The sequence below is a fragment of the Lichenostomus cassidix genome, chromosome 1, assembly GCF_008360975.1.
Source record: "Lichenostomus cassidix isolate B80296 chromosome 1, HeHo_3.0, whole genome shotgun sequence".
In the NCBI taxonomy this organism is placed as follows: domain Eukaryota; kingdom Metazoa; phylum Chordata; class Aves; order Passeriformes; family Meliphagidae; genus Lichenostomus; species Lichenostomus cassidix.
The window spans coordinates 71,684,593-71,702,380 of NC_139479.1; the positions used below are offsets into that span (position 1 = coordinate 71,684,593).

Below are 17,788 nucleotides of genomic sequence, written 5' to 3' on the forward strand. Positions count from 1 at the left end.
ATGGCTGACAGAAAAAAAACGCTTTAGAGCATATGCTACTGTAATTTTCTTGAATTGTAGCACAGTCTTCTACCTGCTACTTTAACTGATCATGTGTATGGGTAGGTAAGAAGCATCTGACCTGAGTATACCTTTGCTTTGACGTAGTGTTTTAGGGAGAAGCTGTGGAGTTATTAATTACTTACTGCTTTTCAAAATTACATGATGTCTATCACTTCTAGTAAACTTCTCTAGCACTTGTTATGTGCTACTGTGTATGGATTGTTTATGCTAAGGATTTTGTGGTTGGCATAATGTGTATGATCAAATTCAGGTCTTCAATTTTAATAGCAATCTCTTGAATGCCATGGTTTCACTGGCTGCTGTGATGTGGTGTTCTCAAGGCAAGTAATACACAGGTAATTTTGCATACCTGCAGATAGACACAGTACTGTATCTGTGCAAAGTGGCTTTCTTTCAATGATGTATATCTATATATTTGTTACTAAGAAAGTGCAGTTGTGATGAGAAGTGAGAGCGTTTATTTTTAAAATAAAAATAACCTTCTTAGTCTAGCGACATGTCAGAGATTTCTTTATATTAATAAAGTGTATGCTTAAAGTGTGCACTAAATTCCAAAGTATGCTTTCTTCCATTACCAAATCTTGGATGCATACTTCAGGCTGAAAAGGATGGATTATTGTGGGGGGCAGGGGGAATGCATCACCACCAGTCTTGAAGTTGATGATATTTCATAATAGCAAGATGTGAGATAGATAATCAGGCTTTTTTCTTTCTTATAGCAACAAGAGAAAATACTATGAAAGCATTTTTACTTATGTGTTCAGTATATTAATAGCAGAGTGATGCTTCTTAGTGTAATATTGCAGCTATATGATCTCCTCAGAATATGTTTTTCAAGATTTTCCTTTTCTGCCTCTTTGATTCAGAATTTTGGAGGAGATTGTTCTGTCATTTCAAGTTCTAATGAGATGACTTAGTTTTCTGGTACTTGTACCATAACAGGTTACAGCTAAATGCAAGATTTTATTTATGCTATATTAAAAATAATTTATTGTGAAGTTGAGTACCATCTCTGACACTGTTTTTAGACCACAGATGAATCTACTGTACACGATATACAATTACATACTACAACTAGAAGAGTTCTTGCAAATGTACATTTCGTCTTTTAAGATCCCTAAAGAGCCAAGTTGCCTTATAGCTGCTAATATCTGTAAAATCACTTGAGATTTTTGCTAATTTGTGGTGTGCGTGTTGCACATAGATGCAAGATGAACACTTTGTTTTCTGCACAGAAACTGTTACAGCTATATTTAGCTGTAAAGATTGGGATTTTCAAATACATGAGGCAAATTATGTAATGCAGAATAATAGAGATTATTGAAAATCTGTTTAAAAGCAGATGATTGAGATAAATGTACAGTCTCAAAGAATTTTTTTTCAAGTATTTGAAGTCTTGTACATTTGGCTTTTTAAATATTGTAAATTGTTTGTTTGTTTTTGTAAAATTAAGATAGGACAGCTCTAAGTATAGATTGTTTTGCGTAGATGCGTTTAGCCCAGCACCTGCTGGTAACCAAGGCCCTCCTCCAATGATGGGTATGAATATGAACAACAGAGGAACTTTACCTGGCCCTGCAATGGGTCCTGGTCCTTCCATGGGACCAGAAGGAGCTGCAAATATGGGAACACCAATGATGCCAGATAATGGAACAGTGGTAACGTATCACAAATTTAATTACTTTAAATAGCTGTTATGTCTCATGGCCCATTTTTGTTACCAAAGGTATTTTCACGCTGAGTAAGAATGTGTTACATGTTTTGGATCTGTTAAAAGTAATTTATAGAACCTATTCATGCAAATAATTTACAACCTGAAAAGGAAAAGTTTTCTTGATATTACTGTGAAAATCCTATTTGCCTTAGGAAAGGTAATCTGTAAATTTAGAGTTTTGATATTCTTTAGTAAAACTAAATTCTGTGAATTAGCTTGTTGGGGTTTTTGATGAACAGTTAAATGTTGGAAGGTACAAAGTGTGAAGATATCTTTGTGTAAACTATTTAATTTTTAAAGCAACTTTAGTGTCCTTTGTATTTCTTTTCTAACACTGTTAAATGCATGAGAGTGACAGTAATTATGCCACTTAAAAAATCAGTAGCCAACAGCTATTGACAACTGCTGTATCAATACAGGAACAATAATATTGCCCAATTGCCACAGGTAATAGAGAATGTCTTGTATACGTCTGAAATTTTTTATCAAGAGCAGATAGGCTATTGGGATGCAGTTAAAGCACTAGCCATTCCTGCTTTGTTCTCATAGTCAGTTACTTTCCCTAGCTGTAATGTCTTATGTAGAGAAACAACTACGTAATTTCAAATCTGACTTCTACATATTTTTTCGGTACTGTTCTGTTACTAGATATTTGGATTAGTGGTGGTGTGATATAAAGGAATACATAGTATTAACAGTCATTCTGTTACAGTTTTATTGGAACACAGAAGCATTTTGTAGCTGTGTTTTTTAATATATACCTTCTCAGCAGTATCTGTCTGCAATTGAGCAACCTGTATGATGAAGTTAGAACAAAATCCTTTGTTCCATAGAGGAAAATGAGATTTTGATTTTGCACAAAATACATTGCGAGTCTGGTCTTTACCAGATAAAAAGGAGAGGATCTTACTTCACATATTACTAACCAGCTCATTTATCAATTGTGTCATTTATCACAAAGTGGGGAGGATGCTATTCACAAAATACTGGATTTGGAAGTGCTTTTGCTAGAGACCACTGTGTTACTGGTCACCTCGAGAACATTATCTTGTGATTCTATAGACGCTGAAAAAGAGGTGAATGGAAAAGGGCATTGTGTCATAAATCACAGTACCTAACTTAAACTTGTTTTTCTACAAAAAGTCATTCCAGGTATGGAAATGTAGGAAATATACTGACACTTCAAAATGCATGTTTAAAAAAAAGTTCTTTTTCCTTACATTTTCTTATGCATGCTTCTGAAGGACAATTTAGATTTTAGTTTTTCTTTCATTTTGGACTTTTAAGGTTTTTAACTAGGGGGTCAGACCCCTACAGAAAGGCCTAACCTTACTGTGTTATTGCTATTATTAGAAAGACACTTTAAAGATCCTTTGAGGGCTATCTACTAAAACACTGTAGCAGCTATTTTCCACTGAGGGAAATGAAGAATATGCTTTATAGACCAGAAATACAAATTTAATGTTTTTAATTGGATGTTTGTCTGAAGTCTTGAAGGGAAAGTTGTAGCAATCTTCCTTTAGTTTCACTGCAGTTTTTTGAAACCTGGATTGTCTTTGAACATAACATTTTGAAAGTAGCTTACCCCACTTATGTTAATGTAGGTAGTTAATTACAGCAGTTTTCTTGTTAGCTGGAAAGAGGGGTCCTTATTGGAAAGAGGACTTGACTTTTTGTCCAAAAGTCAGATGGTAAAAGGGATCAGGAGTATGTGACAAGTTACTTGTTGAAATTCATATCCATTGCTAAGAAGCTGACGTGTTAAGATAACTTCTAAACAGTTTTTACCCAGTGCTACAGATTTAAAGGTACTTTGGCTCAGTAGTAGATCTTTATGCAACTCTTGAAGTAACCTTTCTCTTACACAGTGTTAAACTTGAAACAATGGACATATAGGCAACCATGATCTAGGTTGCATGTATTTTTATCTATATAGATAAAAATGCTGGGGTTTTAGTTATATATACACACATATATATATACACATATGAATTAGCAGATTCCAGAAGTGCTGAGCTCTACTACTGTTACTGGAGTTAGGCTTTCAGAAGAATTCTTTTCTGATTCAGGCATACAAATAAGGGCTGGTCTTGAATCTCCTTGTTGAACTCTGAATACCTGGGGAGTTAATGAAGATCTCTATAAAGAAGGAATTTCTTCTGAAAGCGTAACTGTCCTTAACTGGTGAATGATGAGTTATTTCCACATGTGATTGTACCATGTAGCTATGTTTTTAATGGTTTATGTCGAGTTTAAATTTCACCAGGTGGGGTTCTATTTTTAAACACTCACATAAATGAACTTTAAGTGCTCAGATGCATGTTTTCTGTGTTAGGTCTTAATTTCTAAGCAAATAAATCTGTGTAAGGATATATACCTTCATTAATATTATGCATAGAGCTAAGGAAAGTAAATATAGAATATTAACTGGATTTTTCTCTCACATTGATATTCCAGAATGAACCTTAGATACCTATGGAGTTTTTTCTAAACTAGGAATAGTCCAGTTATGCATTTTGTCACTAATGTAGTTTTGTTTGGGCAGAATTTTAAAAGCCTTAACTAAAGATTTCTAAAGTGCCATACAAAAGGCTAACTCCAGGTAGCATGGACTTGAAATATCCACAGATATGTGGATATAGAAGTCTTCAGGGTATTAAAGGAATAAATATGCAGTGTTTAGAAATACAAAAGCTGATTTCTTCCCCCCTTGTTTGACAATGTTTCTGTCTAATTTATTTAAAGGAGAAGCTTTGTAGTTGGTATGTAAGGCACAGTAAGGCTCAGATACAAAGCTATTTGCTGTCTCCTCTGTTACACAGAGAATATGTATTGCTTCAGATGTGCTTGTAAGGATGAAGCCCCAGAGTCGGTCTTAAGTATTGTTTTTAATTTTAAATCTACTCTACAAAGTTGGAGCATAACATTAGCACTCTTTAATTTCCAGCTCTTTTTCCATAATAACTAATTGAATTGCTCCTTTCTTCCTTCTATGTGTGATCCTGATTCTGCTGGACTATCTGCTGAACTCCATGACAACATCACTTGTGGTTTTTGTTGTAACTCACATTTGGCATGTTCCAAATGGACTTGTGCTAGCATAATGAGAGATTCCCTCAAGGAGGTCCATCCCAGATGGGTTCACCTCTGGTTAGTAGAACGGGCTCTGAAACTCCTCAGCCGCCAATGAGTGGTGTAGGTGCCGTGAGTGGTGGACCTGGTGGCTTTGGTAGAGGAAACCCAGGGGGCAACTTTGAAGGACCTAACAAGCGTCGCAGATACTAAATCTGAATTCATTCCTTACTGTTTTAGAAATTCCAGTAAAATTATACGGTGATATGCCTTTATAATTTTAGCTGTTATCTGGAAACGGTTCTATTGTTATTGTAGTCTTTAAAAGAGTTTCTTTTGTAAAACTTTTTTTGTATTTGGTCATAGGCTTTGTAGTATAGAGCAGAAATGATGCGGATCATTATGTAAGGCAATGTGTTTGTGACTCTAGCAAAATACAATGTGTGACTATGCTGTAAACCGTGCAGTTATCTGATTACAATAAAACAAAAATCACTGGAAAGGATTTTGGGAATGTTATTACTAATACTGAGTAAGAATAATTTTATGCTTAATTATAAGTGGCATAATTTTCATTTTTACGTAGTTTCTACTATGTGTCAAGAAAGTTCCATTCTTAACAGTGAATGTTTAGCTAAACTGCATGGTGCAGTGCATACTATGAAAAGCTTATAACACAACTGCTTTTGTTTTGACTTTCAAGGAGCATAAAATTTTATACAAAGTGTTTCAAAAGTACTGTGTCCTTGCATCTCACACCATGGCAAACTTAGTCACAGTAGGCTTATCAACAGAGGTTATTATCTGTTAGACAAATTATTACAACATTTAACTTGGGAAGGAAAAAAAAAAAAAACCCTTTGGAAAGGAATCTCTATGTATGCTTCATTCATAACAGTATGAGTGAATTTACCTAAACCATATTTATAGAGGAGAAAATTTGTTGTGACATCTGTGTGTTCTACTGATGGTTAAAGTATCTTGCCGTTGCAGGGAAGGAGACATTTCTGCAAGCTGGTTGAAAGCCTTCCACTGTGTTTGCACATCATTATTAAGATGTATACATTTTCCCCAGTGGTTGCTTTGAATAAAAACGTGTCTGTTACCAACGAGTAACTGTTTAATTAGGAAGCAAATACATGTTTTCCAGTGAAAATAAGTGTTCGCTTATAGTTGAGTAATACGCATTTGGAAGGATTGCACATGAGTATTTTTCAGAAAGGTTTTACAGCATGATGAATTTGGAAAATGCCCATTTACAGCACAATTCAGGGTAGATTTGCTGATGGAGTTTTAAGATAAAAGTGATAGTAAAGCTGTTAGGAAGCTTATTATGATTCTGCTTTTGTCAGTCTTGGAAGATGATGGAAAAGACCTATTGGTTCTACTCCTGTAATGGCAAATAAGTAGGGATATTGGTTCATTACTGTTACTTTTTTTCCTGCAAAGAGTTGTAAAATACTAGTGTTCTTTTTTATTATTTCACTCACATTTTCAGAGGTAGAAATTACTAAATTTTATCTGCATGAATGGTGATATTAAATTGGTTAAAAACTGGTTTGAGATAACCTGGTGCCCTAATAACATCAAAATGGTATATACATAGCTCAGCATGGGATGCAAGCGGCAGAGATGGCATATGTGTGTTACTTGTTAATGTAGCAGTGATAGTCTTGGTGGATTGAATTTTGAGCAAATGGGTAACAAGAAAACGGCAGCATTGCTGGCATTTTGGAAATACACTGTTACTGAAATTGCCAGTATTATATGGCTTAAGATACTGTTTTCACACAATTCAGGAGTTACTTTTTGTATAGGTCCTGGCTTGTGACATCTGTAACTGCTAAGCATTTTCCTTTAGATTGTCTTTAATGTTGCTGGTTTTTGCTTGACTTGATACATGCCACACTTTATAGTTTGTAATGCAATAGTGAGTTACATTTAGAGTCCCAAATACTCTTTCCCACTGATGTATGTATCACATGATAGCACTCATTCTTAAAATAAACCGCAGCCAAACTGCAAAATGGTTTTATTTGACACACTGGTCCTAAACCTCAAGACTTCAGAAAATTGCTGTTATTTCACTGTTCTGAACTAGTGTTTGCATATAGCAACTACTTAAGCTCTCTGCTCTAGTATCCTTCATTCAGTTGAAAATGCAATTAACACTGATGTCTACTAAGGTCTTTAAATACGAGATTTCTTTTTTCTCTCATTTTCTGCCCTGGCACATGGCTTTTTTAGGGAATTGAGAAAGTATTGGTGTGAATTGGTAGTTCTAAACTGTAAAGCTGTACAGGGAACATGTTTTAAATACAAATTAAACTAGATTCAAAAGGTTGGTTCATTTTCTTTAAAGGAAAAGAGTGTGCCATTCAGGCTTTTTAGCTATGTCCTGTATATTTGTTTAGCTATATACATCCTCCTCCTTGTAGTAGCTGAGTATGTTTCAGAAGTACATTAAATATACTAAATTTGCAAAAGTTTTTTTCTTTCCATGCCACCTTCATGCTATTTTAAGTGCATGTTTGTTGCACTGTGGTTTTGGTAGCAAGTGGAGGTATGCATTTGTGGAGGTATGTATTTGAAAGTTATTGTAGATTTTAACATTGGTGATTGTCATTCCACAGTTGTGACCTGCCCTTCCTACCATCCAACCTCTGACTTGGATGGCTCTGCTGCTTGGTAGCAGTGGGTTTTTCAGCTGTCCTTACTGCAGAAAATAATTTAATATGCTTCTAAATGTCTGTGAACCAAGTTCTAACAAATAAATACTGAAATGTTGACTTTGGGCACATTGTGAAGATTTCATGAAGCTGATGACACACTGCTGAATTCAGCTCTTAATAAAAGCTTTCTTTGGGCTGCCTGGCTCAATTCTAAAGACAGCGCTTCTTGTTTTGCCAGATGTGATAGTAACTGATCCTAGGTGTGCAGTAAACACCTAATTTTGTTAAAAAAGGAATGGTCCCAGATTGTTTCCTAAAAAAGTGTAGATGTGGCCAACCAGTGTTTTTGCGTGAAGGTTCTGCCCTTCTGCTAAAGTGATTAATTTTTCTTGTTCCTCATCTGGTTGATCAGTTTATAATTTTTTCTGTTCACATGTACTCAAGTTTTTGACTATGTTTGCACTGTTTGACTGGAAAGCACAGTGCAGTCCTGACTTTCTGCTATATGCAATGCTAAAAAAATTAGGCTTGGAATATATATGAAACTGCCAAATATAGTGCACTTACTTTTGTAATGTATTTACTAAGCTTTTACATTATTTGTGAAATCTCATGTTCATAAACTGCCTAATTTTCCTGTGAGATACAGTTTTAGTACTTGAAGATAACAGGGCTTTACTATTCTGTTTAACACACCAGTACAGCTTGTCTAATGACATTTGCATTTGTCACCTCAGTCATTTGAAGGGGAGCTATTGGGCACTTCAAAATTAAAAAAAAAAAAAATTTTGGTTGTTCTGACCAGTGTACTCATTAGATAAAGCACATTGATATCTTGGGAAACTTGGTGGCAATTCAGATATACTTTACCGTATTTATTTCCCAAGAAAATAATGAATTATTGTGGATTACCTGGAAAGAAAACTCCTGACCTGCAGTTGTCCTATTTGTTGTCCATATATTTTTTATCCTGTCATATGTAGGATAAGCTGGAGATTCTTACTAGAAAAAAAGGTTAAAATAGATGGCAAGAAGACAGTATGAACTGAATACTGAATTAATTTAATTATAACCATAATCCAGTAGAATTTTATAGTATGCATTCTTAGAGGAGCATTCTGATCTAAAGTGTGCTGCCACATTTTAAAACATTACACCAAACTCATTTCCCTGTTTTCCACTCTTGATTTCAGATACAGAATAATCTGTAGTTACAAATTCTTTGAAATGTACTAAACACAAACACAGTGACATTTATGAATTACATGTTGCTAAACAGTTGCAATCTACGTTGAAACAATTTGGCTCAAAAATGCTGAAATAACCAATCTAAAGGTAGATTTTCAAGTGAAAACCAGAGCCCCTTAGGCCTTTTGAAGGGAGAAAATGTGCTTGGAGGCAAAATGTTCAGCAATTGAGTGGTGTGTTTTAATTGGCACGAAGTTCATTTTACTTAAGCATGTTGCTGAAAGAAACTTTTTGCCTACTTATTTTTAATACCAAGCTGGATCCTGATTTTTCCCTTCATAAATCAAACAAAACTGTGATCACACTTCTAAAATGGCATAGAAGGGAGGTTAGCAACTGGTTAGCAACTAGAGTCAATTTATTTTGAACCACAAATATGAAGGGATCCTAAATCCCATTCTCGAGAGTTGAAGTGTTGCATATCCATAGGTAGTTTTGGAATCTGCATCCAGCATCTTTTGTTAGGTTTTGCTTGTGGCCAAGAATGGGGGACTTCAGAGAGGACATACTTCCAATGGAATTTAATTGTCTTCTCAGGAACCCTGAAATTATTAATATGGGCACTGTGCTGTCATTAAGATGCAGAATCATCTTGGATTTTGGTGCTTTCCTTGGGCAGTTACCTCAGTCCTAGCATGAGGGAATATCAGTCCAAACTTTCCTGATTCATGAGTAGTAAGGAGGGAGCAAGTGTGGCCTAGGGGAAATGCAGAGGTTGAACATTACTGGTTTAGATTATTGGCTATTCAGTGCTAGATTGGTGGCAAATGTTGAACTGTAGTAACCTGAAAGCATTTGCCTTCTCAAAAATCCACTTATTGAAATGTGAGAACATGGTAACAGTAAGAGGATTGACTAAAAACTTGGAATACATAATGTAAGGTGTAATTTTTCCTATTGGATTGTTTTTATGTTACCTTTTGGTACCTTTTCAGATATACTGTAAAGTAGCCTTAACAATCTCACCAGTTTAGTGTGTTTCGTTAATAGTTTTGGGTGTTTTCCCAAAAAGTATTTCAAAAATCATAGCTGTAGGCATTTCAGGTCTGTTTTAACGGTAATCCATGAAATACTGAAGTTAGTCATAAAATTGTCTAAAATTTTACTTGTAGAATAAATAAACTGAACATTAAATTTTCATGAAAATGATTCTTTTAATGTTTTTAAATGCATGGAAACAAACCCTCAATGTGTTCATTTATTAGTGGGATAGATTTAATAGGTCTTTTCCATCTTGAACTTCCTTAAGATACTATGAGAATTAATATTGAAATTTGGAGGTTTTCTTATTGATGACCTCAGCCTGACTTTTAAAAGCAGTACGAGACTAGTTTCTTCAGAAAAGAGTTTGGAACAGCATCCCTTCTTTCCTAATTGAAGGAACTATTTGGAAAACCATTCAGAGATAAGCACAGCATACATACAGGTAACACCATTAAAAAACCCCTCTGCTCTAATGTAATGATTATTATGCACACAAATCACATTGAAAGAAAAAAAGCGACTTGGTAAATGTGGGTAAAAACTTAAAGTGATTTGTATGTGGTCCCCTGAGTGGAGAACAAAATGCTCATAATAAGAGGTATAAGATTGAAAAGGAACTGGACTGTGTTACTACATACACGTGTGAATAAGGTTTTTCCATTTGTTTTAGTAAATGGTTTGTCTAGAGCTTCCATTGTTCCTAGATTTACTAGTGTGCTTTTATATCTCAATTTCTGTAGAGTAAAGCAGAGCTGTATAATTTGATTGAATTTACATGCTAATTGTATGCGAGATATTAAGTGCTTGACCTGAAAGAATTGCAGTGAGAATAAAGATACTGTTCCTGAGTTTGAGTAAAAACTACCTAGATCCTTGAACAGGAATAAGTGTGGAGGGTCCTGTATGTAAATTGAAAAAAAAAAATGGGAGAGAGGGAATAAAGTAACATAATAAAAGTCAGAGAAGTGTGGTTTAATTTCATATCTACAGCAGATTCACAAAAATAAGACTTGTTCTACATGAAAATCATGAATCAACCAATTTTTTATCGAAAAGGTGGAAATACCAGTTACATTCATGTCTTGGATTTTTTTAACTGAATTTAGTTTCGTGTAGATGGCCAAGGAATAGCAGAAAAACTGAAATGAATTAATGTTCTAAAAATTTTTAATATTCTTGGGTTGTAGGGTGGGATCACTGCAGTTGGGTATATCTCTTGTGTGTTGTTTTTATGAAGTTGTTGTGTGGGATTTGATTTTGTGGCTGAATACAGCAACTGTAATCAACATACACTCACCGTGTAAGTATGGAACAGCTGACGTTAAGGTCGTTAGCCTCTCATCAAACCAGTGAGAATCCAGTGTTACACCTGTGTGCATCATATACAGAGAAGCACCCAACAGAAGACCGTGGTAAAGGAAAATTAAATAGTGCATATTTATTAGTAGTGATGGGATGGGATTAAGGTATTTTCGTTAATTTTTTGCCTTAATTCACTGTAATAAATTTTTTTGTATGACAGGGAAACTTTTTATTATCAGTTAATATTTGAAAGAAAAAAATCCCCACCGAAAAACACCTCTCCCAAAGAAATCCCCAAACCCAGAATATCTTGTTGTAGAACCCAACCCCAAGCAAAACATGTTTTCTCACTTTAAATAACCACATATGCTTAAGCAAGGGGAAAATAAATCTAAAAAGATGTAAGAAACGCAAGGGTTTACTGTAATTCTTTTTATATCTGTTAGCTCTTATGTTCTGGTCATTTTAATGTGTTGCTTTAAAAAAAAAAAAGTTCCATTACTGTTCATTGTTTGCTATAAAAGGATTTATTCTGTGCTGCCGTTACTAAGTTTTAAATATTTTTATATAGCGTAAAATTGCACAAAAAACTCCATGGCATACACCAGCTGTTGCAATACTGTAAAATACAGTCTTTGAGCTGCCAGCTAAATTGGTCTTTAAGGCTGCTTACAAATGTTTTAAATATTTGTATGCTAATAGAAATTCGAAATATTTGTGTGCATATTTAAAATAGTTCAGTACATGCATTGCTGCAGATACAAATGGCCCTTTGCCCTCCTTGCTGCTTGGTTCTGCTTCCTCTGTGTCCCCCTTGCATCCCTGTGCCCAGGTAGTGAGCAGGTAAAGGAGACCCAGGGAGAATTATCAGTTCTGTTCATTTAAATGTGGAAGGAAAGAAGAGCAAGGAGGGGCAGTAGAGCAAGACTCGACTGTGAATATATAGGGTAATTCATGCTGTAAACACAGAATGTAATTTTATAAATGTGTTCATTGAGTGAGTTTGGAAGAAATACATAGGCTGGAACAGATAGGTAAGAAGCACGTTGAGGGCTTTAGATGTCTGAATAACACGGTTATGTTTTATGTTCTCGGTGATAGTTGGTCCAAGAGGCAAGGATTTGAAGTAATGAAGAAAAAAATGTACACTAAAATGTTGAGCCAAATTTTATGTGAGCTTGATATGTCTGTTCACTTTCTGCAGTTACCAAGAAGGTTACATGCAAGCCAGTAAATTATGGAAAATAGTATTCTTCGTGATTTCTCCAGGAGAGATGATATTCACAGTTGCTTTTAAAGAAGCAAGACTATTCACGTGTACTTTTTCTTGGAAGAAAATATATAAACTGCCATTACAAAGATGGGAAATACTGTCTTTTAAAATGCTAACACTCTTCATTCTTTGACATGATAGCACTGTGTTCCATATATTATGTTCTGCTTTTAAGGGACAGAGCATGTGAAAGGTAAGCCACAGCTCCAGTTCTAATCAATTTCAAATAAAAAGCTTTTCCCAGAAGGCACAGAAGGAAACCTGCAATAATGAAACAGTAGTTTGTCTTCAGTTTTGTTCCAGTGTGGAACATTGTGTTTCTAGAACTTCCAGCATTGTACCAATAACAATTTCACATCTGACATTTTCAGAACCAGAGCGGTGTCAAATCATACAAATAAAGTTTTTGTCTTAGTGTGTGAAGAGTGCAATTACTGCATTTCAAAAACTGAATGTTCAGAGTTTTGAAAGAAAATGTATGAAAGAATTGTTATATATTGAATGGCTGGTTTAAAAGTGAAAATTGTCAACTTTGCAGCAGGGATGGCCACACTTCTAAAACTACTTTGGAATATTGTGTCGGTTTATCACTGCCATGTTATACTTTGTGTAGTTTTTGTAATACCACTTAATGCATGTTTGGCATCATTCTTGCATCACACGTGTAGTTTCATAAATTATTCACACTGATGAATGCAGCTGTCTGTAGATGGAGAACCAGAGCATTTGTTTAGTATTATGCAACTTGTTTGGGAGGGTTTTTCATTGCCAGATTTGTTTTCTGTCTTGTGTTTACTCTGCATGTTTTGAGCAAAATACACTTTTTCTACTGTACATGGGGAAAAAGTAGCAAGTCGTGAAAAAAAGTGTGTATTGGGAAAGTAAGTGGAAGCCCTGGATGCCTTTTGCTGCTTCTAAAATTGCAGCTGACTCAGGAGAATAAAATCACTTGGTATGCTTTCTGCATGACGATTCTAGAATTTTTGCTGCTTATAGCACACTTCAGAATCATTATTCAAGATTTTAAAAAATCAAGTTTAATTTCTGCTTGGTTTTAATCCCAAGCATGTGTACAAGACAGTAAATTAAACAGAAATGTCTTGATGTTTGCTCTGAACAGTAGTCTTAAATCCCCAATTTGTATTAAACATAAAGAAAAATAATTATTTTGTGTTTCTTAATTTCTAAATACTGAATTAGCCAGTCCCCTGGGGGTGGGGTGAGGGTGGAGAAAGCACAGATTGTGGAGAAGTCATACTCTTTGTTTTCAGTTGCATTATGTTCTTGAGCATGCATTTTTTACTCTTTACATTGACACCATTTGTTACAAAGATTTAACAAGAAATTGTAGTGTTTTATGCAGTTACAATTACTAGCTCATTGCTACATTGTAAAAATTCAGTTGGTTCATTTAGGCACATGTACTTTACTGGAGATCATTGCATGTAGTATAAATATCAGAAATAGGGTAATTCAAGTGTTGGTAGTTACTGATGATGTGCCTTTAAGCCTGGTTGGATGTTAGCTGATAAATATTGAGCATAACAATGTTTTAAAACTCAGTGCCCAGAATCTTGATGCTATGCTTGCATTTCTGCTTTATTGCTGTGATAGTCAAAAAATACTGACAGGTTTGGAAGTGTTCATCTGGATATATGGGGGAGGGTAAAGGATTGATTATTGTGTGTTGCTTGATTCTTGAAGTCTTGTGTGGGACAGCTGGTATTGTAGAATCTTCTATATATGATTGCTTAAAAAATTTACTGTTTCTTTTTTAAACTGTCTTGTATATTTAAAACTGTCAAGTGTGAAGGAAGCCAAATGGTGTATCTTTAAAGAATGTGGGAAAACTATTTTACTAGAGGTCTTACTTGAGTTATAAATCTTTCACTGGTTTGACTCCAAAGACATTGTGTCTTAACTCTAACCTTTTGCTGCAATTATGGTGGAAATTGTGCACGATTCTGCAAAGCTTTAGAAGCGATGTGAGGATGTAAGGTGACATACTGACTGTAGGATTGGGCCAAATCATTCAGATTTCACACTTGTCACTGGCCTGCTCTGGTTATCCTAATCCATTCCATTTAGGATTTTTTCTTTTCAGTATTCCAGGTTTTCTTTTGTATTAAAAGTCTTTTAAGTTTTCCTGATGATGTGGAAGATATGAACCATATGAGACTTTATTTAGGGGTTCTAATACTAAACTTGATGGATATGGTTTAAAGGAGAGGAAAGATGTCAGATGCACAGTAAAAAAGTTCTTTCTATGATTTGCCAAGTTGTTACATTTCTCTTCATACATGTTTTGTTAGTATATATCATGTATGTATTCTTAACCTGTTGTCTTTAAAAAGGATTTATGCCTCTTTCTAAGGGGACCAAAAAAAAAAGGTTCTAGGTTAGTTTCATGTAGTTGTTTCTCTTTTGTGTAACTACACAATAATTAAGTGACAGAGAGTACATGAGAACTTAGTACTTACCCTTTCTGAACTCACAGATGTGTGCAAATACTAATACAGAAAAGTAAAAGTAGATATAAGTACTCTTCATGGATGTACAGATGGGGGAGATACAATTGTGAAAAAGCAGGAAGATGTGGTTTGATCTCATCTTTCAATTTGCAGCTTTTAAGAATTTGGGAACTACCACAGAATTAACCCCCCCGTCCAAATATGACTCTTATAAGCTTCATCTAAAATTATTAAATGTTGTTTCAGAGTTCTGCTATGAACAAAACTAGTTTGATGTTAACATTCAAATAAAATACATGCTTTAATGGGAAAAGTTATTCTGAAAGCCTGTGTTTTATTAGGATAAGAAGAGTAATGTTATTGGGGAGTAAGGTGTATTTTCTTGCATCTTTACTTTTTGGCTACATAACCTTAAAAGGAGCAGAGGTGAAATTATGCAGGGAAAGGCTAAATATACAGGACAAAATTTCCTGGGAAAGGACTGAAGTTCAAATATATATAATTTATACACCAGTGCTTTCAGTAGAGGACTTCTGTCACAAGTTTAGAGCACTTCTGCTTAGAAACAAGTGCTGCCCAAATCTGGTCCTGGTCTTATTACAGAAAAATGTCATCTTTGCCTTGATAGTGACAAACCAAGAATAATATTATCAGGATTTAAGTTTATGAAGAACATAATTACCTTGCCACAGTGATAAATCTGAATAGCTGAAGAGTCAGCATCTTATCTAGGTTTGTCTTCTGAGTGGGTATGTGTACTGCTGCATGTTTGTCACAGCCTTCCCAGGACTTGGAATGTGGTAGTGTCTTTGGTTGTTTCATGTGCCTCAGTTAATGAAGTTCATTTATGGCTACAAGGATGCCTTTCAAACTCTCTCTTTTCTGCTTAGCAAGTTTTGGGTGCACAGTGACAGCCACTGCATTTGTGGGTTGAGAGTGGTGTAGTCATGGGATGCTTAAATCAGCATTTGCTCCTATCAGCTGCAGTTATCTTGGTTTATAGCTGTTCAGTCATTACAGTGCACTTCCAAATAATACTTTTGGTTAATTAAAATTCTATTCTCAGTGATGTATTGATCTGAGCAAGCTTGAGTAAAGACTTAAGCAAATACAGAAAATGCAAACTAATTACATTTGTAATGTCAATGACACAAATTCCTTCAATAATTCCAGGTGTGTTAAAGAAAATTAATCTCTTGGATCATTTTGATTCTCTAATTTCATAATAAAGATAAACTATACCCTGTCAGAGCATACTCATCATATTCAGGTGCTGATGAGATGCAAGATTTTGCAGAGCCCAGAATGAAAGCAAGTTAACCAAAATAAGTAAGATGGAAGTAAAGTTACAAGAAGACAAGAACAAAACTGAGCAGAAGAGGGGAGCAAACTGAGCTCTGAAGGTGGGCTGTAAAAAGTAGTGCGAAAGAATCTGATAATGGGTACATGTTCTGTTAACCTTTTGAAGAAGTGGTTGCATCAGGATGCAAAACTTCAGTTTGAAATGTAGACTTTTTTGGAGAAGCTGCTGATTGCTTAAGTGTAGTTTCTTTTTCAAGACATTGCCAGTAATGTTCATAGTGTATTGGAATGGATGATTTTGCCTTGCGTACATCAAGAGTCACAAACAGGTAACTGAAGTAACAGTTTTTATGTTTTAGTCTGTGTGTGTAACCATTTTCTCATTAATGTGTCGATATTTAGAAACTTGTAACCTGAGAAATTTTGATAACTTGTTTATGAAGTAGTATTTTTAGTGTGAGAATTATAGTGTGAGCTTGTATCTTGAAATCTGAATGAGCCATGATGAAAAACAGTACTATCAGTCTCTTTGATTAAAAATACTTAGTTTTGAATATGAAGTTAAATTACTGCCTTTGTATATGAGAGGATATCAAAAGGGAGTTCCCCACTTCTCATGATGTGGTCTTGGCCTAGTGCTGTGCAAAGGAATGTCATCACTGACGCAATTTACTTTGCTCTCAAGTGGAGAAAATTACAGCCAACTGGAGTGTCTTTTATGGGGGGTATATGGTGGAATGATTGACAGTATTCCTAACATTCACTAAGATGCCTGATCTGTTATTCAGACTTGAAATTATTCCTAATATAGTGCTTTTCAGTCCTCTTTGTTACATGTTAGTAGATGTTTCCTTTGCTCTACATGTGACAGCTGAGTTTAAAATTTTTAAAAGCTGTTTGATATTTACTTAGCTATTTCACTTTGGGTAGGAAGAATAGCTTTATCTTGCAGGTAGTAGTGACTTCTACTAAAATAAGGAATGCTATATGTAGAATGTACAGCATTCTACAGTACTAAAAAGCTGAAATAAATCCTGATAGTGCAGCATCAGCAATATGTCCAGTTGTGCAAGGAAAGGACAAAAAGCCAAGTTTGAGTCCCAGCTTGCCGGGCAATGAAGCTTGTACAACAGTAGTAACTAGAGAATCTTTGGTCTTTGGTTTTATGTGGCTGATTTCACCACTTACTGTCCTAGAAATGTTCACAGGTTCCTTGGCGGTGTTATGCTCAACTTTCAGCCCAGGTCTGAATAGTAATCTGCTTAGACTGGGCAAGTGCAGGCAAGTGGCTTGTTGCAAGGACTAGTTATGTGATACTGAAACAGACTTGTAAATGCCTTTATCCACAAGTTTTCATGAGAAATGTTTCCTTTATTCAACATTGCTTTGTGTGTTTTTTCATTAACAGGTAAGTCTATGTCAGTATACCAATAATGTGGTAGAGCATTTGCAGGATACCCTGCAGTTTATTAATGCTGTTTGTTGTCTTTGTCTTGAAATAGATTCCATTTCCTGTGTATTTCAAATCTAATGTGAGATTTTCTGTCTTCTGCCAAATATGGTTTTATTATGGTGGAAGCCAGAAGTTGGTGTTCTGCATTTGTTATAAAGTAATCTGACATGGAAGTTGTCACCCAGTGGAGTTAGTACAGGAAGGAAATTACTTTATTGCACAAAGAATCATTAA

General features: G+C 35.1%; 1 protein-coding gene across 5 annotated transcripts in view; it reads left to right on the plus strand.

Moving 5' to 3' along the window:
- Nucleotides 1-17,788, plus strand: part of PSPC1 (paraspeckle component 1) — a 62,310-nt gene that overhangs the window by 31,054 nt on the left and 13,468 nt on the right. For 3 of the 5 annotated variants that reach the window (XR_014852797.1, XR_014852800.1, XR_014852798.1), the window contains exon 8: nucleotides 1,552-1,721. The exons of 1 other annotated variant lie outside the window; for it this stretch is intronic. Coding sequence is in view for 1 of the 4 variants with exons in the window: in XM_085063454.1 (XP_084919580.1) it covers nucleotides 1,552-1,721; nucleotides 4,877-5,062 (356 nt within the window). In the remaining 3 variants the exon portion in view is untranslated. Of the gene's footprint in view, nucleotides 1-1,551; nucleotides 1,722-4,876; nucleotides 10,719-17,788 lie in introns of those variants that run through there. One more of the 5 variants, XM_085063454.1, reaches the window with a different exon arrangement.